Here is a 22328-nt window from a genome sequence, read left to right as displayed (position 1 = left end):
ACTTTCTCACTACAGTAAAGTCAGAATAACGCTGTTTTTCATTTTTGGTACTAGAAATTGAATTTAGGACCTCTTGCCAAGCAGGCACTGTGCCACCGCGCTATATCCCCAGCCCCAGAAAATCATTAAGTCAAACCATTATTATTTTTATTTTTGAGACAGAGTGTCACCATGTAGTCCAGGCTAGCTTTGAACTCACTATGTAACAACCTGGCCTTAAATGCCCAGTGATCCTCCTGCCTCAGCCTCCCTAGTGCTGGGATTAGAGGCATGTACCACTGCACCTGTCCTCAATAAATCATTAAAAGTCAAGGACCACCTGTGCATTAGGTTGCCGTAGAATACACAAATACCATCATTCCAGCAGACTTCACATTCCAGTGTCCGCTCTTGGTGTCCACTTATATCACCTCTCCCCTCATTCTGCCCAGCCTAGGACTAGGCTAGGACACTGCTGGGAAGCTTGGAGGACTGGGTTTCTCTAAAGCCAGAGGCCAGTGTGGTGCTCAGTGTTGGCGTGGATGGGACTCTGCAGTGTCCCCAGAACCAGAAGGAACCACAACTGATGTCAAGCCTGAAGGAAAGTATGGCCCATCCATAGTAACATACATTTAAGACCATGCCAGGGGTTGGAGATTTAGCTCAGCAGCATAAGTGCCTGCCTGGCAAGCATGAGGTCGTGAGTTCAATCCCCAGTACCAAAGAACAACAACAACAAAAAAAAAACAATGCCAGGAAGAGGTCACATTAAAGAATCAGATGAGGTTTGGGCAGTCAGGGCACAGTGACACAAACTTGCCATCCCAGCACTCAGGAGACTGAGACAGGAGTATTTCTTTGAATTCAAAGTCAACCTAAACTACATAGCGAGACCTTGTTTCAAAAAAACCAAAATGAAGGACAAATACTTACCAGATGGCTTCTTTGTTTAAGACAGGGTCTCACTAAATCACCAAATTACCCAGGTGGGCTTCAAGCTTCCTCTCCTCCTGCCTCAGCCTCTCCATTGCTGGGAATATAGGTGAAAGGGTTGTTGACCCAGACCGGACACTGTAGCCAGAAAAAGCCTCAGCCGGAATTAGGGAGCTCCTGTCTCTGCCGCCCCTAGAGATTTACCTGTAACCCTATATCCCGCTCCCCTTCGGAATCTGCCCCTGGCGCCAAACGTGTGCCAATGAAATACCTGTACATCTCTAATGGCCTTAGGGCACTGCCCTAAGCTTAGGCTACTTATATTCCCCCACACCACGTGTCCGCGTGAGAGAGATCGCCAGATTTCAGTGGCCGGTGTGCCAGTCCTCTCTCTCTGTGTTCCCCAAATAAAGGCCTCTTTTAATTTATACTCCTCATCTTTTGGGAATATTTTTCATCTTCTGGAAATAATCCTATCAATAGGCATGCAGTAACTAGTGTTAATGGAATGTGGGGCACCCTCCAGGATATCATGGGGTGTATCACCAGTAGTTTGTAAGTCTATACTTGGGCAGACTGGCTCTTCGCTGAAAAAGCAGGCCCCTCCCTCATCTTCCATCAGCAACACAGGTGTTTGGCTACACACAAACACCCCCATCCCTTGCTCGTGGGCCCAACAGTACCCCAGAGCTGGCCACCCCTCAAGCATCAGCACCTCTACCTGCATTGGCCACCAGCACTGTCATCTCCAGCCTACATCCTGGGGGGACTCCATACTCCATGCAGCTCTGCCTACCAACCCCTCCTGGTCTCCTGCTGTCCACTGTGAAGCTAGCGAGCTGCAGACACAGCAGTCAGCCACCCTTCCCCAGCTCCAGGCTGTCACTATGCCGCCCGGGTCCACCCTCTGCCTGACTAGGCCTCTCCTGTGCCTGTTCCTCCCCCTGCCAGCCAGTCCCCCTCCTCACACACCTCATCTGGCACCGAAGAGTCCAGTCACAGGGGCTCAATGCACAACTTTTCAACTTCGTGATGGGAAAAAATAAAATAAAGACGGTGTAAAAGCGATCCTCAGCCCAGGGCTGGGAACCGACATATGGTGGTCAGGCCTGGAGGCCAGGAGGTGTGGGGACCCCATAGCTCACTGTGGACTGATGCCACACTGTACTCAGCAGTGGTGGGAGGCTCCCAGGATAAAGTCTTCTCTGAAAGCTTACAAATGCGTACGTACATTTTAGGCTGTTTGCTACGTGCCCTAGTGTTTTTGGTGCAGCACAGCCCAAAAGTAGACTGAGCTATACACTTAAGGACTTGGAGAAAGCTGCTGTTAGGGTTTGCTGTTATTTGGTATATTTTCCCCTTTAGTCACTGGCTTGACTGCTTTGTTTGTTTGCTTTGGTCTTTTTGAGACAGGGTCTCGCTATGCAGTTCAGGCTGGCCATGAGCTCACTTTGTAGCCCAGCCTGATCTTAAACTCGCAATGATCCTCCTGCCTCAGCCTCTCAAGTACTGGGATTACAGGAGTGTGTCACCATGCCCAGCTAACAAATACTGACCTATTATTGACCCACAGTAAACACAGTATACTTCAGTTCATGAACACTTTCGTTTTTGTTTTTACTTCATGGGGAATTTATTCAAATTTTTAAGAGGGAAATAGCCAGGTTTGGTGGCACATGTCTGTAATCCTAGCACTTGGGAGGGTGAGGCAGAATTGTGAGTTCAAGACCAGCCTAAGCTACAAAATGAGCTCAAGGCCAGCCCAAACTGCATAGAGAGACCCTGTCTCAAAAAGACAAAAAAAAAAAAATTTATTCTAAAGAGAATAAAACCAAACAAAACAAAAGAGAATAAAGCTAATCAGAACAGAACGATGAAAGTAATACAAGACTTTAAAACAAGGTAACAGGAAATTAACAAAGGCTACTATCATGCCTCTTATTTTCTTCAAAATAGCTGTCCTTCCTATCAGACATAATAAAATCAAACAAAACAAAACAGAATAAAACCTTCAAAACAAAAGGATGAAAGTGTATTTTACAGAGAATCAAATCCAACAGAATACAGCCAATCAAAACAAAACAGTGAAAGTGATACAGATTTCAAAACAAGAAAATAGGAAATCAGCAATGGCTACTATAATGTCTCTCATTATCTTTAAAATTGCTGTCCTTGGGGCCAGGGTTTAGCTCAGCTGCGTTAAGTGCCTGCCTGGTAAGTGTGAGATCCTGAGCTCCATACCTGGCACCAAAGAAAAAAAAATTGGGGCTGAGGATTTAGCTCAGGGCATAAGCGCCTGCCTTGCAAGCATGTGGACGTGAGTTCAATCCCCGGTACCAATTAAAAAAAAAAAATTGCTGCCCATATCATCAGACATAATAAAAGCAAACAAAACAGAACAGAATAAAACCAATCAAAATAGGGCACTGAACAAAACAGAACAATAAATTGGAATCAAACAAGGCAGTGAAAACAATATTGGATTTCAAAAACAACACAGAATGAAACCTCCCATGTTTTCTATAACGCATATAGTTATCCTTTAAATAGATGCTCAGACTTCTAGCTTTATACCTACAAAGTCAATCAGACAATGCATGAATGAAATTGTCTTGTTGTTGTTGTTGTTTTGGTACCAGGAATCAAACCCACAACCCCACACTTACCAGGCAGGCACTTATGCCACTGAGGTAAATTCCCTGCCCCGAGTTAAGCTGTTTTTATACCTCAGTTGCTATCAACTCAGTCTCTTCTTTCTCTTCCCAGCCCTGCGCCCCCACTGTTGGCTCACGGGAAGGGTGGACTGGCTTCTTCCTCATGAACACTTTTGTTTGCAAACAACTTGGTTCACAAACAGAAGCATTTGGCAAGATTTTGCTTTTGTTTGCAAACTGTATCATGTGACAAACAACTGGGCCATCCTTCCCACACAAACACAAATGTAACTGTCTTTTTCAAAATCATAGAACAAATCCAGTTTGTGGACTGTTATCTATTAACTGTTCTCTATTAAATGAAACAACTTTATCTCCACTAACAATAAATCAGTAATCAACAGTAATAGCCTAAAGAAGGCATGGCGGCACACTCAGGAGGCTGAGGCAGGAGGATCGCTGCGAGTTTGAGGGCAGCCTGGGCTCCACAGTGAGTTCAAGGCCAGCCTGAATTGCATAGTGAGACCCTGTCTCAGAAAGACCAACAAACAAACAAAACAGTAATAGCCTAAAGTTAACTAAGTATCTAGTGAGATTCATACAACTTAGGAAATATAGAAATGGAGAACTGGAAAATGAGAAAAATAAAATTTGAAAACTGTTCAATAGGATATGAGAAGAGGAGAGAAAAGTGAGATAGGGCATCTGCTGAGGGGTAAAAGGAAGGTAATTGTGTGTATGTGTGTGTGTGTGTGTGTGTGTGTGTGTGTGTGTGTGTGTATGTGTGTGTTTTAAACAGCTACAGGAAAGAATGAACAAGAAAAACAGCAAGAAAGTAAAATAATGCAAGGCAGGTTGTAGTGATGCTTGCCTCTAACCCCAGGAGTCTGGAGGCTAAAACAGCATAACTGCCATGAGTTTGAGGACAGCCTGGGCTATATAAGTGAGTCAAGGCCAGTCTGCACCACATAGCAAAACCTTGTCTCAAAAAAACAAACAAGGGCCTGGGAGCTCAGCGGCATAAGCGCCTGCTTGGCAAGCATGACGTCATGAGTTTGATACCCAGTACCTAAATAAATAAATAATAAAATAAAATAAAACCAGAAACAATGCAATATATAGGAAATGAAATGTAAGAAGGCAGAGGGGAAAAAAACCACTAGAGAATAAAAGACAAAAAAGGGCCGGTGTGGTGGTGCACTCCTATAATCCCAGCACTCCGGAGGCTGAGGCAGGAGAATCATTGTGAGTTCGACACCAGCCTGGGCTACAAAGTGAGATCAAGGCCAGCCTGAACTGCATAAGTGAGACCCTGTCTCAAAAAGACAAAAAAATTTTTTTTAAAAAACAGATACAGGAAAGAGAAAAATAAAAATAAAAATAAATTTTTAAATTGAGTAAAAGCCCCCACAAATTCCCTGTGTTTTTAATTTTATTTATTTATTTATTTTTTAATTTTTATTAGCCTACAGCACCCGGTATTCCCACGTGGTCTCCCATCCAAGTACTAACCAGGCCCGACCCTGCTTACCTTCCGAGATCAGACGAGATCGGGCGCGTTCAGGATGGTATGGGGTAGACTTCCTTGTGTTTTTGAATGAGTGGTTTTGTCAGGGATTTAGTGTAAGCTCCTGCCTGGCAAGTGCAAGGTGGTAAATTCAGTCCCTGGTTTCAAACAAAAAAAAAAAAAAAAAAAAAAAGGAAGGACACCAGTCCTATCAAATCAAATGAGTGGTTCCTTTCCAGGATTTGCAGCCTTGGAATCCAGCCAGTTACAATCTACTCTACTGGCTTTAGCACCTGTGGGTTTTAGGTGTCCACTGCCTGCACCAGAGGCCCCTCTGTCCATTCGCCCCAGACTGTGATTAGGGTCAAGCCAAGGTGCAGCCTTGCTCACATTGGCAGACTGCAAAAGCACTCAGCTCTCTGCTCTCTGCGGATGTGGGCCATGAGGCAGGGGTTCAAGAGGACTTCTGGGCTGCACATCAACACTTGAAGGGTCTGGTCGCTCCCTTCTCTCCCTGGGTGTTACCCCACCCAGGGTCAGGGTCAGCTTGGTTGGTTGTTCCTTTCCTCTGCTGCCCTGTGCCAACAGGAAGCAAAATGCAGAGGCAGCTTGGAGTTGGTGGATGTAGGCTCTGGCTTTGAGCGCGGCATCTGGGGTGTGAAATTAGAATCCTGGGCTGGGAGAGTCCACTCCCGTCCCTAGGGGAGGGCCTGGGCCGCCTCTCCCTGCCCACTGCCCCCTGCTGGGGCCCTTTGATTAGTTGAGTCCTTTGTGAGGTGTGCAGGAGCAGAGAGGATCCTGAGTTCAGTGTCAGAGTAGGGCACTGAGTCTCCCCGGGGGAGCAGCCCCCCAGCATGGCAAGCGTGGTCGTGAAGACCATCTGGCAGTCCAAGGAGTTCCATCAGGCTGGGGACACCCCTGCCAGGGTCGAGAGGAGGCTCCAGCTGGGCCCTGAGGCTCCGGGGGGCATGACCGGCCCAGCCAAGGGGATCACGAAGAAAAAGAAGGCCGTGTCATTCCATGGGTGGGTCTGTCACACCTGTCACATTGGTCCTCAGGCTAGCACTGCACCTTGCAGAGCCCAAGCGCCACCATGGCTACTGGTAGGGGGGAGGGAGGGTGGAAGAGAGGAAGCAGAGAGGATTGTGGGAAGCAGCCAGAGGCAGACTGGGAGGTGGTGGCCAGAGGGAGGGAGGAAAGTAGGGAGGCAGCAGATGTCAGGCAAGCCTGAATCTGGCCTTGGTTCTCTGGGTTTGGCTACTGGGTTCATTTGCCCACCTGCCACCAAGAGTAAGGAAAGAGCCCCGAGCTCAGAGACTCCCCTGTAGTCCAGCACTCCGGGAGGCTGAGGCAGGAGGGTAGCAAGTTTGAGCCTAGTTTGAGCAATTTAGCAGTTTAGTGATACCTAGTCTCAAGATAAAAATTAAAAAAAAAATCCAAAGGATGGAGGAGGTAGTTCAGTGAGAAGACCCTGAGTTCAATCCCAGTTTCCAGAAGAGGAAAAATGAGTTTATTCACAATTTGGCCAAATTGGCAGGATGGCTGGTCCTCCTGTCCTCCAGGCTGCCTCTAGGTCTCAGGTTCGCAGAACGCAAGCCAGCAAGCAGCCAGCAGAGATCCAGCCAGGCTGCACCCCCAGTCTGGAAGCGTTAAATTCCCCTTGGTGCCAGGGCCCAGGTGCAATTTAAGCTCTCACCATGAGGAAGCCGGAGAAACAGCTCACCACTGTAAAAAAATCACCACCTCCTCTTTGGTTTTGGGGGACAAGTTTTTGCTATGGAGTCCAGGCTGGCTTCAAACTTAAGAGCCTCCTCCCTCAGCCTCCTGAGTGCTGAGGTTACAGGTGTGCACCAACATGGCCAATTGTCAAAAAATTAACTTTTTATTCTTTCTTGCAGTACTAGGTGATTGAACCCAGGGATACTCTACTACTTAGCTAATCCCTAGCTCTTTTTATAAATTTTTTTTTGTATTTGGGATCAAACTCATGACTTCGCACCTACCAGGCAGGTGTTTATGCCACTGAGCTAAATACCCAGCCCCTCTGCCCCCAACCCTTTTTAAAGTTTGTTTTGAAACAGGATCTCACTAAGTCTCCAAATTGCTCCGACTGGGTTTGAACCCACAATTCTCCTGCCTCAACCATCCTGATGTCTAAAGATCCGTTTTACCGTCCCGGTTGCAGGGAGACCAGTGAAGGCAGAAGAAAGCAGGAAGCGGGGATTGAAGAGGCAGAAGAAAGCAGGCCGCAGGGGCTGAGGCGAGCGGGCCTCGGGGAAGGCGAGAATGAAGAAAGCGGGCGGTGAGGCGGGGCCGCGGGCGCGGGCTGCAGGCGGGCGGCCCACCGGCCGGCCGGGCGGGCCGCGTCCTCCATGTGCGCTGTCGCCTCCCCAGCGTGGAGCCGCGGATACCGCATGAGCCCGTGCACTGGTGTCTCAACCTCAGACGGTCCTCGGGCTGCACCAACGTGTCCCTGCTCAACCTGGCCGCCGCCGTGGAGCCCTCGGACTCCTCGGTCACTGACTCCATCTCGGAAGACAGCAGCCGGCTGGCGCTGCCCGGGCCCCTCAATGCCCCGGTCTCGCCCTGGGCTGTGGAAGACCCGGACATCAAGGAACTTCTGGTGAGAACGACTCAGGGGACAGGCAGGTGGGCAGGAGGGCAAGGGAGGCTTTGGATTTGGAGCAAGAACATTCCAAGTGTTGGGTGTGAGCCAAGCACAGTGGTGCACTCCTGGTGGGCCTGAGGCTGAGGCAGGAGGATCACAGTGAGTTCAAGGCCATCCTGAGCTACAAAGTGAGACCCTGTCTCAAAGCTAAACAAAACAAGCCAGCTGGTGTGGACAGGGGTGGTGACATCCTGATGCCACAGTAGGGGTCACAGTAAGAATCCTGGAGAGGCAGGTCTTGGCCCCCACCTGCAATGGTCAGGGAAAGTTGTCCACAATGAGGAACAGCTGTGTCCTGAAGCCAAGGTGGTGTCCCTGTGAGAAGACAGGGCAAGGTGTCCTAGGTACCAGGAACAGCCTGTGTGAATGGACAAGGCTGAGAACCGCCCAGGAGAGAGGTGACTTCATTTTGCTCCTTCAGCTGCAGTGCGGTTTGTGAGTGATGAGGCTGGAGAAGGAAGGCCCTGGCCACACAGGCTGAGAAAAATGGGTGTTCTCCTGGGGGTAATGGGGAGCCAGTGCAAGATCAGAAGAGAGGAAGGAGTAATTTGGGCTGTCTCCCCATCGACTGAGCTCCTACTGTGTGCTAGGGGGCTGCATCTCCGATGAGAGCTCTCATTTTCCCTTCTTAGAAATTCCAGAAGGGATCAGTTTAGTACATTTGGTTGGTTTTGGTTTTGGTTTTGATGTTTTTGTTTGTTGCCTTTTTTTTTTTTTTTTTTTTGTCGTCTTTTTGAGACAGAGTCTCACTATGCAGTTCAGGCTGGCCTTGAGCTAGCTTTGTAACTCAGGCTGGTCTTGAACTTACAAGGATCCTCCTGCCTCAGCCTCCGGAATGCTGGAATTACAGTACAGGCATGTGCCACCACGCCTGGCTGTAATGATCAGTTTAATGATGAAAACAGGGCTGGGGATTTAGCTCAGCGGCATAAGCGCCTGCCTGGCAAGTGCAAGGTTGTGAGTTCAATCCCCGGTACAAAAAAAAAAAAAAAAAGATGAAGACAGAAGCCAAGAGGGGTGGCATAAGCAGTAATTTCAGCACTGTGGGAGGCTGAGGAAGGAGGATCACCAAAAGTTTGAGGCCAACCTAGACTACATAGTGAGGTCCTGTCAAAAAGAAAAAGAAAGAAAAGAGTTGGGAATATAGTTCAATGTGAAGACCTCGGGTTCAATCCCAGTATCACACAGACAAAAACAGTTGAGGTAATAAATACATGATCCAAAAGCTTAAAAGGAACATCCAAGGTTGGGGGCTGAGGATTTAGCTCAGCAGCATAAGCGCTTGCCTGGCAAGCACAAGGTCATGGGTTCGATCCCCAGTACAAAAAAAAAAAAAAAAAAAAAAAAAAAACCTATTAAAAAAATAAATAAAAAAGGAAAATCTGAGGGAGATAACTGCAGGGAATTTGAAACTGTGGAAACATATTCCTGGAAGAATAGAGAGCTACTGGCCTGTCTGAAGCCAGTGTGCACACTTAGAACAGTTCTGAGAAGGGCTTAAGCTTTCACCTCTGACCTGGAAGCTCTTGAAGAAGCAGGAAGTGAGGACCAACACATAGCTGGAAATGGCCTGGCTGAGCGCCCAGTGTCCTGCACCCAGAGCCCCTCAGTAAAGGCAGTAAAGTTTACTGTTGTCCCACTAAATTCAGAAATCTCTCCAATTGTGAGTTAACTACTAAGCAAAATAAACTTCAGTGCCCACACATGACAAAGACACAGACTTCACAGAATTAGTGCAGAAGAGTCACAAAATGACAACAACAACAACGAAAACAAACTCACTGGGCGTGTTGGCACACACCTGTAACCCCAGCACTTGGAAGGCTGAGGCAAGAGGATCTCTGAGTTCAAGACCCGCCTGGACTACATAGCAAGACCCTGTCTCAAGCAAGAAAAAAGAAAAGAAAAGAAGAAAAAACTCAAAGCCAGCCTGGCAAACTTAGACCCTGTCTCAAGATCAAAAATATTAATAAAAGGGTGAGAGATATAACTCAGTGGTAGAACAACCCTGGCTCTGGCCTCTAGTACCTTAAAAAAAAAATCCTGAGAGATGTAACAATTATAAACATGTTAGAACCTAAGAGGGCTTCAAAATAGGGATTCAAGGTCAGCCTGAGCTATATAAGGAGCCTCCATCTCAAACTAAAAATAAAAGAAAACTGAAATTAGTATAATCAGGAAGAAAAAAGCGACACTATTTTATAGGCAAGAAATACTATAAAAATTTGTGTGACAACGAATAAGATAATTTAGGGCCATGTCTTGGTCCTGCACCAGGGCTGAGGAGATGCACAGATGCTCAGCGTGGGGCAAATAAGGGAGGGGAGAACCCTGCCCAGCACCCTTACCCCTCTCTCCCAGCTCTTCCCTCAGCCTCCTCCCTGGCCTCCCTGCCTTTGGTCCCTACCCTCACCCTCAAATGCCCTTTTTTGGGGGGGATGCTTGAGACAGGGTCTCATTTTGTAGTACAAGCTGAACTTGAACTCACTATTTAGCCCAGGCTAGCCTTGAACTCTCGTGAACCTCCTGCCTCGGCCTCCCAGAGGGCTGAATGACAGCCACGCATCACAATACCCAGCTTGTCTAGATGTTTTTGACAAACTTTTCTTTCCCTGTCAGAAAAGCAACTAATAGTAAAGCTAATACTGAGTCAGACAAAATAAAGAGAAGTATTCTCGCTTTAAGCCTTCAAGGAAGGATCTAAACTGCATACTATACCTCTTTGGGAATAAGACTTTAGGGGAACTTTAGCTCTGTTTTACTTCTTCTGGTACAAGGAATGTGGGATGCTGAGTAGAAGTCTGGGGCAGCGATGGTGAAATTTTCAGAGCTCTCAGTGATAACAGAAGCTCACTGTGGCATATGTACCATAGCTTGGCTACCACTGGCTTACAGTAACTTAAAACTGCACAGATCTTGGGGCTGGAGATTTAGCTCGGCGGCATAAGTGCCTGCCTTGCAAGCAGGTGGTCGTGAGTTTGATCCCCAGTACTGATAAAAAAAAAAATTGCACAGATCTCGAAGTTTTTATCAAGTCTTTTTTTCTATTTTCCTGAATAAATATCATTGGGTTGCTATAGATCTTTGATTAATTTCCGGAGTTGTGAAAAGCTGATTCTTAAGGTTTTTTCATTGTTTTTATGGGGGTGTGATTTTGGAGGTCCTTACTGTGCCATATTGTTGTCATTGCCCACATACAATATTTCTTGTCACACTTGGCCTCCAGAACAATCATAATAGAAATGTGCTATTGTCCCCATCTCACAGCGGAAGAAACTTGTTCTTTCTCTTTGTGTATTACATGGGGAACTGTGAAAGAAACCCAAGCAATTGGTATAAGCAACCTATCTTATTTTTCACATGAAAGTCTAAACAAGTATAACGACACTGTTCTTTAAATGCAGCCAGCTTTTATGTTCCAGTTGCTCTCCCATTTCTAAGCCATTATTCTCTCCCTCACCTTGCACCGTTAAGAAGAAAAGAGGGAGAGGAGCCATGCCTATTCTTCCAACACATCATCCAGTACAGACATTCCAGACCTGTTCTCTCATTGGCTGGAATTGATCACATAGTCACATAGCTGCAAGGGAGCCTGGAAATCTAGTCCCTGGTTATGAGGTGATGTGCCACACTAGTCTTAATAACCCAGGAAGCAGGGAGAATAGATTCTGCTACATACATCCACTTGCAACCGCAGGTTGGCAGGAGCCACAAAGCAGTTTATGGTGATATTAAGTAATAAACAAGCAGTCTGGGAAGTGAAGGCAGAAGGTTCACAAGGTTGAGCTCAGCCTGGGCAACTTATGACTCAGGAAGACCCAGTCTCAAAATAAAAAGAGCTGGGGATATAGATCAGTGTGAAATTCCTGGGTTCCATCTCCAGTAACACACACGCGCGCACACACACATGCACACACGCACAATGATCATGGGTTACATGGTGTCATGGTTTGAAACCAAGTTTCTGACTTTAAATCCTGATAAGGCCACCTAATGTGCTCTGTCCTGGGAGCACAGAGGGCCCTACTGTTTTTTTTGCTCCACTTGCTAAATGGGCCAAATCACTTCAAGGGGTTTGGTTGTGAGGAAATAAACAGAAGATGTGTGTAAGCTCGGCTTGGTGACTAAGTGAGTGGGCTCATCCTACAAGGGGTCCCTTTATCATTCTCCAGTGCCCTGGGAGAATGTGAAGTTCATCTTTCTATGTCAACCCTAAGGACACTCATCTGTGTTTCTGAGACCTCCGTTTGCCCCCTACATGTCTGCGTACCCCACCTCACGGCCTGCTCCCTTCTTGGTCCCACTATTACTTTTCCTCCTACTGGCCCATGAAGAAAATGTGTCCCCTGTTAGGTTTGCAAACAGAAGCCCTACAAACCACACAGGCACCACCACTGGCCAAACCATGTATCACTCCAGGGCAAAAATCAAGGGGGTAAACACAGTCCCCCATTGATGGAGTTTTTGTTGGGGGCTGGGATTTGTCAACATATCCCACTGAACCAACTGTCTCCCCTTCTTCCCCAGAGTGGGGTCAACACTGGATTAGTCCATGCCAAAGATTCTATCATCAGCTTGAAGGAAAAGACCAGCCGGGTAAACCAGCACGTGCAGACCCTGCAGGTGTGAGGACCCCCTGTACCCCCAACACCACCTCGTCCCCCAGCTTAGCTAAAGTTCCCCTCTGGATAGAGCCTGCTTCCTGCTCACCAGCCATAGCCCCACTGGGGAGCTGAGGCTCAGAAAGGAAAGGGGCCCCCCTGACCCATACCCCCTCCCCATGGCCTGTCTCTGCTCTAGAGCGAGTGTTCCCTGCTGAGTGAGAATCTGGAGAGAAGGCGGCAGGAAGCGGAGGAGCTGGAAGGGTACTGCAGCCAGCTCAAGGTGAGCCACTGGGGCAGGCGAGAGGTGCAGAAAGGCCAGGGAGGAGTGGGACAGGCGGGAGGAAGCAGAGGGAAACTCGGGGCAGCGGGGCTGGACCGGGAAGGCAGGGGCCCCGCCCTGGTGTCCTGACCCAGGAGAACTGCAAGAAGGTGACCCGCTCGGTGGAAGATGCTGAAATCAAAACGAACGTCTTGAAGCAGAACTCGGCCCTGCTGGAGGTAAATGGGGGAATCTGGCCTGGGATTTGAGGTACTGTGCCCCAGCTCGGGGTCCAATCTCTGGCAGCTCTGAGGGTGGAGGGTTTGTGGGAGGAAGAGGCCGGACGTCGCGACCCGCGCTTCTTCTGTGCCCAGGAAAAGTTGCGATACCTCCAGCTGCAACTACAGGACGAGACGCCGCGGAGGCAGGAGGTGGAGATGCAGGCGCTGGAGCTGAAGCTGGAGGCCGGCCTCTCCCGCTCGGGCCTTCGGGGGAGTCCGGAAGAGGCCTCGAGACTGCGTGGCATGGCCCCCAGCGGCTGCGGATCGGGGCCCCAGGCGGGGGAGGCACCCCACCTGTGCCAGCAGGAGCTGCAGAAGGTCTCGGCTGGCCTGGAGGAGCTGAGGTGGGCGGGGCCGGGCGGAGCCTCCCGGGCTGAGGTGGGCGGGGCCTAGGAGGAGACCCGACAGCCCAGGCCAACTGCGCCCAAGGGGTGGAGCCTGGAGGCTAAAGTGAGCCTAGCTGGGGGTGGTGGCCCACGCCTGTAATCCCCCTACTTCGGAGGCTGAGGCAGGAGGAGCCACGTGAGTTCCAGGCCAGCCTGGGCTATGTAGCGAGACCCTGCTTCAAAAATACCAAAAAGAAAGAAATTGAAAAACTCGAATTGAGCCTAGAAGGCCGAGCTTTGGGGCTGGAGTGGGCGGGGCTTATGATGGAGGGTCAAGGAGCTGAAGTGGGAGGGGCCTAAGGGTAGAGCCTGAAGGACCTCAGGTGGGCCGGGCCTGATGCAGGGAGCTTGGGGGTGGGGCTTCCAGTGACAGGAGTGGACGTGGCCTACCATGCAGCCTCTGCAGACAAGGCAGGTGAACCCAATTTTGAGGCTGAGGTGGGCGGGGTTTGGGTGGAGGCCGGAGGAGGGGGCGGTGGGCGAGGCCTATCCTAGATGGGCAGGACCTTTAGATGTTGGAAGACCCTGGGGGTCAGGCCTCATGTTAGAGTCCCTAAGAGCACATGGAGGCGGTGACCTGACCTAGCAGGACTTCGTAAAAGTAATTTTTGAGTTACAGCTGTTGTACTGGAATTCTGTCTTGCAAGAGATCAGGGCCCAAGGGTACCACATTGAGTGGACAGGCCGGAGGAGAGTGGCCGTCGGCGGTGTCAGAAGTCCAGGGGCAGCTAACAAGGGGAAGCAGAGGTCTGGAGGACGAGGGCAGATTCCCACAAGTGGACAACATATGAGATTTGAGGGACAAGTTGTGTCTGGAGCCGTGGACCTGGTCTCAGTGAGTTGAAGTCCATGGCAGCGCAACCACACCCAGTCCTCCTGTGTCGCCTGTCTCTCTGCCCCCTCAGGAGAGAGGTGTCCTCGCTGACCGCACGGTGGCATCAAGAGGAAGGAGCGATGCAGGAAGCCCTGCGGCTGCTCGGAGGCCTGGGCGGCAGGATCGACGGCTTCCTGGGTCAGTGGGAGCGCGCGCAGTGCGACCAGGAGCAGACTGCAAGGAACCTGCAGGAGCTGCGTGGCCGGGCAGACCAGCTATGCTCCTTGTGAGGGCGAGGCCCGAGCGTGGGGCGGGGCAAAAGGAGACCGGACCCGGGGAAGGGTGGGCCAATCAGCTGAGCCTACAGCTTTAGATCGCATACTTCTAATTGGAGAAGCTCCAAGTAGATTACAGGAAGGAGGCGTGCATAAATAAGGCATGAGGCATAGGGGCCATTAGGGATAGGACGAGGGGCGGGGACAAATGTCAAGAAAAGCCAGTTACAAAGGTTCCTCCAGTTGGAGGAAATGAGTTCAAATACTAAAATACAAATGGAGCTGGGAGTGGAAGGCTGAGGGGCTACGTAGTGAGTTCTAGTTCAGTATGGGCTACATGGCTAGACCCTGTCTCAAAAATAAACAAACAGAGAGGACAATCAACAGAGAACAGCCTAGCACGGTGGTGCACAACTGTATTATCAGCACTGTGGGAGGCTGAGATAGGAGGATGACAAGTTCCAGCCCAGACTGGAAATCTAGCGACCTAGTGAGAAATCTATTGCAAATAATAATAATAAAATAGAGGTGGGGCGGTGGGGATGTAGCTCAGGCCATGGGTTTATCTCCAGTAAGAACAGAGGAAGGCAGCAGTGCAGAATATGGAAGGTAGTGCTGGGCTGGGGGCCCGTGAAGCCTTGCCAGAACCTACAGCACCGGCTGCTCTCCTGCCTCAGGGTGGAGCGGTCAGCGGTGTCTCTGGCTTCCCTAAGGAGCGAACTGGAGGGGCTGGGCCCAGTCAAACCCATTCTGGAAGAGCTGGCACGGCAGTTTCAGAACTCTCAAAGGGGTCTTGACCACTCCATCAACCTTGATCGATCCCCTCAAGGCTCCTGTGGGCGCTGTGCCAGGTATGAGGGAGCATTCTGGGTCACACTGAGGACGGAGCATTGAAGGTGTTGGGGTATTGGCAAGGGAAGTGTTTTGTGGGAGCCAGGGCATCCCCCATGCAAGGAAGGACCAGCCAGGCCTGCAGCATTTTGGCAGCCACACTCTTCCGACCCATGAGGTAAGGTGAGCGTCTTAGGGATCTCGAGAGACTTGCTCTGTTTGGAGTACTGTGCACTTTCAGTGCGTTTGGGGAAGGTAAGAATGTAGTAGGTGGTGGTAGGAGCTCAGGGCATTGCACAGGAAGCGAGGCACTGAAATGCTGGAGAATAAAGAGAGAGCATGTTTAATTCATTGCAGGAGATGGAGTTTAACTTGTGCACTGTGGGAAATGTGATGTTTTGTTTGCTATACTTCATGCTGAGCTACTTCCTGGATTTTTTTAATTTTAGATTTCTTTTGTTGTTGTTGTACTGGCAATCAAACTCAGGACTTGTGCTTGCCAGGTTATCTTAGATTTTGAGACAATATCTCACTAAGTTGGCCAGGCTGGGCTTGAACTTCTGATCCTCCTGCCTCAGCTTCCCATAGGGCTGGGTTTACAAATGTGTGCCACCACACCCAGCTAAGTGCTAGCTTTTGATGGCCTTTGTAAAACAAGGGCTACCTCGCATCCATTGAGAATGGGAATCAAAGGACACCTGAAAGTTGATGGGAAGATTTCAGGGAGTACATAATGTATCAGAGCCAGAATGAGGCTAGCAGGTGAGTGTGGAGCATCTTGGGAATGGGTTTGGTACTGAACCTCTTTCATTGGATCTCTTGTCCTCCAGCCAAGGGCAGCAGTTGTCCACAGAGGCCCTGCAGCATCTACTTGAGCGAGCACTGACCCCACTAGTGGATGAGGTGAAGCAGAGAAGCCTGACTCCTCCTGCCTGTCCCAGCTGCCAGAGGCTACACAAAAAGATTCTGGTACCGGAGAGCATGGGCTATCATGTGGTGCTTTACTTTTCTTGCAAGGCAGGGGTTGGGGACCCTGGGCACAAGGGGACTACCCACATGTGGCAGGAAGGGCGGGGCTGGACTGAGCAGCAGAAATGGGACGAATTGGCTCTGAAGCATGGGGGGAAGAATCTTGGTGGTTAATGAATCAGAAGCCAATTAGCCTGCAATTTGGATGATATGCTTGGACCTAGAGCATGATGGGACATTGGATATGGTGCATTACGGGACATGGAGACGGACACTAGCCTTAAGGTTTATGGAACGTGGGCCTGATTTTTGTAGACCTTCAGAGAAACAGTGCATTATTATGGGATCATTGAGCCTCAACAGAAGATTCAGTCCTAGGAGGCTCTTGGATTATGAGAAATGGACAGAGTGGCCAGCTCCTCCTATGGCATTGTACAACAGACCAAAGCCCAGTGGCTGCTGCACTGTGGGACATGGAGATGCAATGTATTCTGGGATGTCCGCCTAAGAGATGCTGGGATATATGTGGTGGGTGAGACAGACAAGATAGCATGGAACATTGATATGGCTAAATGAGGAGCTGAATACAGGACCTGGTATATTGTGGGATACAAAGAGGGCATTAAGGATAGTTCTGTGAGAGATGCTGGTCTCAGACAAGGCAATGTGTGGCATCATGAATAATAGGCACAGAGATGATATATAGATAACATATAGGATAGCACAAGAGGACAATATTTTAGAAATAATTTTTTGCTTGCTGGGGTAGACACAGTATTAGTGCATGATGGAATTTGGAAGGCCATTGCATTATGAGAGGCCAGGGTCAGACCCAGATGCAAGGCATGATGAAAAACTGGGGCAGGATACAGGCCCATGGAACCCTGCCCCTTGCCCACCACGACCCAGCTCCCCCTCTACCCTCAGCCCAGAATGGTAAGCCCAGTGGTGCCTACACTCCTCTCCCCAGGAGCTAGAGCGCCAGGCCTTGGCCAAACATGTCCGGGCAGAGGCCCTAAGCTCCACCCTTCGGCTGGCCCAAGACGAGGCCCTTCGGGCCAAGAATCTGCTGCTGACAGACAAGATGAAGCCGGAGTGAGGAAGGAGGCAGAGGGCATGGGAGGAGGGTGAGGTCTTTGGGTCAGGCCCTGGCCTCTCCTTCCACCCCCACTCCCACCCGCACCCCTACCCCAGGTGCCAAGGCCTCTAGCCATGACTCCTGTGCACTGTCACTGCAGGGAGAAGGTGGCCACTCTGGACTATCTCCACCTGAAGATGTGTTCTCTTCATGACCAGCTCAGCAACCTGCCACTTGAGGGCTCCACAGGGACAGTGGGAGGAGGAAGTAGTGGAGGGGCTCCCACAAAACGTGGGGGCCCAGCCTCTGAACAATAAATAGCCTCTCTTGCTCTCATGAAACCTGGCTAGTTATTGGCATCAACAGAGGGGGAGTGAGCAGGACCTGGTGGCGCACGCTTGTTATCCCTGCTACTCTGGAGGAGAATGGAAAGTTCAGGGCCAGCCTGGGCAGTTGAGTGGGCCTCAGTACAAAAAGCAAAAAATGGGAGGGGTCTGGGGATATTGCTGAGGGAGACAGCACTTCCCTAGCATGGGTGAGGCCCTGGGTACCACTCACAGCACTACAATAAATAATAAATAACCAAACCTTAATCATAAGCAGTTCCATCACTTCAGAAGCTGAGGCAAAAGGATGGCTGAAAAAGTTTGCGCCAGCTTGAGGGTGAGACACAGACCATCCAGAAGGTATCTGAGGCCTCCAGACTGAAGAACCAGAGGCTAAGTCCAACAGTGAAGCCCGGCTGAGATTGACTCCTGCCGAGGAAAGAAGAGTTCAAGGGCAAGGAAACTGTGGTCCTAGATCCCAATGAAGTGGAGAAGGATACCCAGGAGAACATGAATGTCCTCCGGATTTACTTCTGTAAAAACCCGGAAGTAATCCTGGACAGCCTCTTGACTAGGACATCCAGCCACAATTCTATGGAAATTGTGAGCTACATCTCCAGCCCTACCCACCACCTGTCCTTTTTTGAGAGAAAGGAGAGAGAGGTGGAGGGTCTCTAACAGTGGTTGAAGTTGCTCAGGCTGAGCTCAAACCTGAGATGATCTTGCCTCAGCCTCCTGGAGTGCTGGGATGCCAGGGCCCTACCTCACCTGGCTGCCCTCGTGGTATCTGAATCTACAGCAAAGTTGATATCTGTTCTTACGAAAGTCATTACCTTGTTTCTGTATGTTACTTAGGAGGTCCCTTTACTTTCTGGAGAGTAGCCTATCTAGTTTTTTTGTACAAACAGTACAATACTTATCCAAAAATTTCATCTTTTTACCACATATTTCTTAGAAATTGAATGTTTGTTGTTTTTTTTTTTTTTTAACTCAAGGCAGCATGCCTATCAATGGTGACTTTTCTTTCTTAGGAAAGAAAATTCTTTGAGGGAAAAAGGGATTAAAGAAGTCAGACATGATAGTGCATGCCTGTAATCCTAGCACTCCGGAGGCCAAGCCAAGAGGATCGTTGAAAGTTCGAGACCAGCCTGGGCTACAAAGTGAGCTCAAAGCCAGCCTGAATTGCATAGTGAGACCCTGTCTCAAAAAGGCTAAATAAATAAATAAATAAAATAAAGACCAAGAGCTTTATCTATGAAAAACACTAGACTGAGGATACGGCTCAGTGACAAGAGATCTTGCCTTTCATATGCAAGACCCTGAGTTTGATTTCCACCACCAAAATAGACCACATATGCTCACAGAACATGTTGAAGTAAATGCAAAGGAACTGAAATTGTACCATACATATTATCAGAACATAGTACAATGAAATTGGAAATCGATGCCAAAGGAAACCACAAGAACTTCATAAACACATGGAAATTAAATTATACCCTTTTTAACAACCAGTGGGTCACAGATGAAATTAAAGAACAAGTTAGGCAGTTTTACAAGTAAATAGCAGTGACAGTACAACATACTGGAATTTATGGGATACAATGAAAGAAGTCCCATGACAGAGAAAGCCCCTCCCCCCAAAAAGTTCAACCTCAAACTTCTAGAAAAAGAAGAGCAAGCCAAGTCCAAAGTGCAAATGAGGGAGGAAATTATAAAGATTAGAGCAGAAATTAATGCAATGGAAACTAAGAAACGAGTACAAAGAATCAAAGAGTTGGTTCTTTGAAAGATTATGTAATTTTTTTTTTTTTTTTGTACCAGGGATCGAACTCACAACCTCACACTTGCTAGGCAGGCACGTATGCCATTGAGCTAAATACCCAGCCCCAAGATTATATAATATTGACAAACCAATATCCAACCTTATCAAAAAAAAAAAAGGAAAGAAAAGATTCAAGTCCATGCAGTTAAGAATGAAAAGGTGAAATCACAATGGATTCCTCAGAAGCCCAGAAGATTAAAACAAAAACAAAAACCCAGAAGATCACCTTTTACCTAGAGAACTCGTATTTTTTAAAATTTTTATTTAAACACTGGGGGCTGGGGATTTAGCTCAGCGGCATAAGCACCTGCCTTGCAAGCAGGCGGTCGTGAGTTTGATATCCCCAGTACCGATAAAAAGGAAAAAGACAGAGGGTCTGGGGATTTAGCTCAGCGGCATAAGTTCCTGCCTTGGAAGCAGGCAGTCCTGAGTTCGATCCCTGGTACCAATGAGAACAAACAAAAAGACAAAAGAAAAAGACAAAAAAAATTTTTATTTAAACAAAATTTCAAAACAAACTAATAGTAGCAATGGTTAATATATTGTTATCTTTAAATTAGTTACTCAGAGTACAAGATATAGGCATTAAACTATCCAAACAATATTAACACAAACCTTTTCAATGAACTAAGAAAAATAAGCAGGAAAACTATCCTATCTTGTATTACATATATTTTCCCCCTTCTTTTCTCCTTTCTCCAATCCCTTTCTCTTTCCTTTTCTTCCCATTTTAAAATATCTATTGTACATTTTGGATATTATTTATTCTTTCAGCTTCTTGTACTAGGGAAGAGCTTGTATTCAAATAAGATGGAAGATGCAGAAGAAATGGACAGATTCCTAAGCACATATAAATTACCAAAGCTGAATCAAGAAGATATAAAAATCCTAAGTAAACTATGGGGCTGGGGATTTAGCTCAGCAGCATAAGTGCCTTCCTTGCAAATGTGCGGTCGTGAGTTCGATCCCTGGTACTGATAAAAACAAAAAAGATAAAAAAAATCCTAAGTAAACTAATATGAATCAATTAAATTGAAGATGTAATAAAAAAAAAAAAACTAAGAAACTAGCAACAAAGAAAAGCTTAGGCCCTGATGGATTCACTGCTGAATTCTACAAGAATTTTGGAAAAGACCTTTAGAAGTAGAAAATACCTAATACCACTGCTTCTCAAACTCATTAATGAAATGCAAAGGGAAGCAAAATTCCCAAATTCATTCATGGCTGGTAGCAAGCATTCCCCTGATACAAAAAAAAAAAAAAAAAGAAGGAGTCAACTAAGAAAGAGAACTACAGGCCAATTTCCCTAATGAACATAGATGCAAATGTTCAATAAGATACTGGAAAACAAGGCAATAAAATATCAAAAAGATTATATAGCATGATCAAGATGGATTCATTCTAGGGATGCAGGGATGGTTCAACATACATAAATCAGTAAATATAATGGACCACATGAGAGCCAAAGACAACCATAGGATCATCTCAATAGATGCAGAAAAAGCTTTTGACAAAGGCCAGCACCATTCATGATAAAAGCCCGACCAAAATTTGGAATAGATGGTCTCTATCTCATCCTGATAAAAGCCATCTATGAAAAACCAACAGCCAACATCATACTATTCTTGTTCGATAAAGTTGGCAAGGGTTGGTTGATTTTATTTATCTTTCAAAGAATCAACTCTGTTGATTCTTTGTATTTTTTATTTAGTTAGTTAGTTTCCAGTGAGTTAATTTCTGCTCCGATCTTTATAATTTCCTCCCTCATACCAGCTTTTGACTGCGCCTGCTTTTCTTTTTTCTAGAATTTTGAGGTTGAACATTAAGTTATTTATTTGCCCTTGCTCTGTTTTCCTGATATGGGTATTCACTGCTATAAATTCCCCTCGTGGGACTGCTTTCATTGTGTCCCGCAAGTTCTGGTATGTTGTATTGTCATTATCACTTAATTGTAGGAACTGTCTAATTCTTTAATTTCATCTCTGACCCACTGGTTGTTCAGCAGGGTTCTATTTAATTTCTATATGTTTATGAAGTTCTTATGGTTTCCTTTGCCATCAATTTCCAATTTCATCACACTATGTTCTGGTAATGTGCATGGGATAATTTCAGTTCCTTTCCATTCACGTGAGCATGTTCTGTGAGCTAATATGTAGTCTATTTTAAATTTTTCTTTTTGGTTTTTTATCAGTACTGGGGATTGAACTCATGACCGCCTGCTTGCAAGGCAAGTGCTTATACCGCTGAGCTAAATCCCCAGCTCCTTTGTGGTCTGTTTTAGAGAATGTCCCATGTGAAGCTGAGAAGAATGTGTATTCTGATGTTGTAGGGTCGAACACTCTATAGACAACTACTAACCCCCTTTGTTCAAAAGTTTGGTTCAGTTCTGATAGTTCGCTGTTGATTTCTTGTCTAGCTGATCTATTTGTGACAAAGGGGTATTGAGATTCCCCAGTACAAGTGTATTAGTGCTTGCTTGATTTTTCATGCCCTTAAATATTTGGCTCATCTAGTTGAGTGCACCGCTATTTGGTGCATATATATTTACGATTGTTATTTCTTCCTCTTAGACTGTTCCTCTTTCAATGTGTGGGAAACCTCTGAGTCTGCTTCAAAGCTCAAAGGCATCTAAGGACACCTGGGAATGTGACCTCGTTTGTCTAGTGCAAGCACACAGTGGGATACAGTTGTGTAACCATGACTTAGCACAAGTAAACCTGTATACACTGGTTACAAACCTATGTAAAAATGTAAACATGAGATAACAACCTGTATAAGAATTATACAATAGGGGCTGGGGATTTAGCTCAGGGGCATAAGCACCTGCCTTGAAGCAGGCGGTTGTGAGTTCGATCCCCGGTACCAATAAAAATGAAAAAGACAAAAAAAAAAAAAAGAATTATACAATAAAGATGCAGGTGGCTCTCTGTTCTGCTCCGTGC

At 47.4% G+C, this 22328-nt stretch overlaps 1 protein-coding gene and 1 pseudogene across 8 annotated transcripts; one reads left to right on the top strand and one right to left on the bottom strand.

The window, feature by feature from the left end:
* Window positions 1-5029: 5029 nt before the first annotated feature.
* LOC111755553 (5S ribosomal RNA) lies at window positions 5030-5147 on the bottom strand (annotated as a pseudogene).
* A 715-nt stretch (window positions 5148-5862) lies between these two features.
* On the top strand, window positions 5863-17579 carry Tsks (testis specific serine kinase substrate). 8 transcript variants are annotated; one of them, XM_063253139.1, is made up of 12 exons: window positions 5863-6097; window positions 7259-7375; window positions 7468-7696; window positions 12269-12337; window positions 12542-12625; window positions 12760-12843; window positions 12979-13229; window positions 14177-14371; window positions 15038-15211; window positions 16022-16160; window positions 17088-17287; window positions 17399-17579. In XM_063253139.1, exons 1-12 carry the CDS (start codon window positions 5928-5930, stop codon window positions 17553-17555), a joined length of 1869 nt encoding a protein of 622 aa, XP_063109209.1. In that variant the 5' UTR covers window positions 5863-5927; the 3' UTR covers window positions 17556-17579. The 8 variants fall into 8 exon arrangements, with proteins under 8 accessions (XP_063109209.1, XP_063109210.1, XP_063109211.1 ...); XM_063253140.1 differs by having other exon boundaries at window positions 12269-12364; window positions 15074-15211; XM_063253141.1 differs by having other exon boundaries at window positions 12269-12364; window positions 17131-17255.
* The last annotated feature ends 4749 nt before the right edge of the window (window positions 17580-22328 follow it).

This window comes from Cavia porcellus, unplaced genomic scaffold, assembly GCF_034190915.1.
Source record: "Cavia porcellus strain 051 isolate PalLab524CR breed Dunkin Hartley unplaced genomic scaffold, mCavPor4.1 scaffold_7, whole genome shotgun sequence".
Taxonomy (NCBI): domain Eukaryota; kingdom Metazoa; phylum Chordata; class Mammalia; order Rodentia; family Caviidae; genus Cavia; species Cavia porcellus.
The sequence above is the reverse complement of the archived record's forward strand: the minus strand, read 5'-3'. Positions and strand labels throughout refer to the sequence as shown.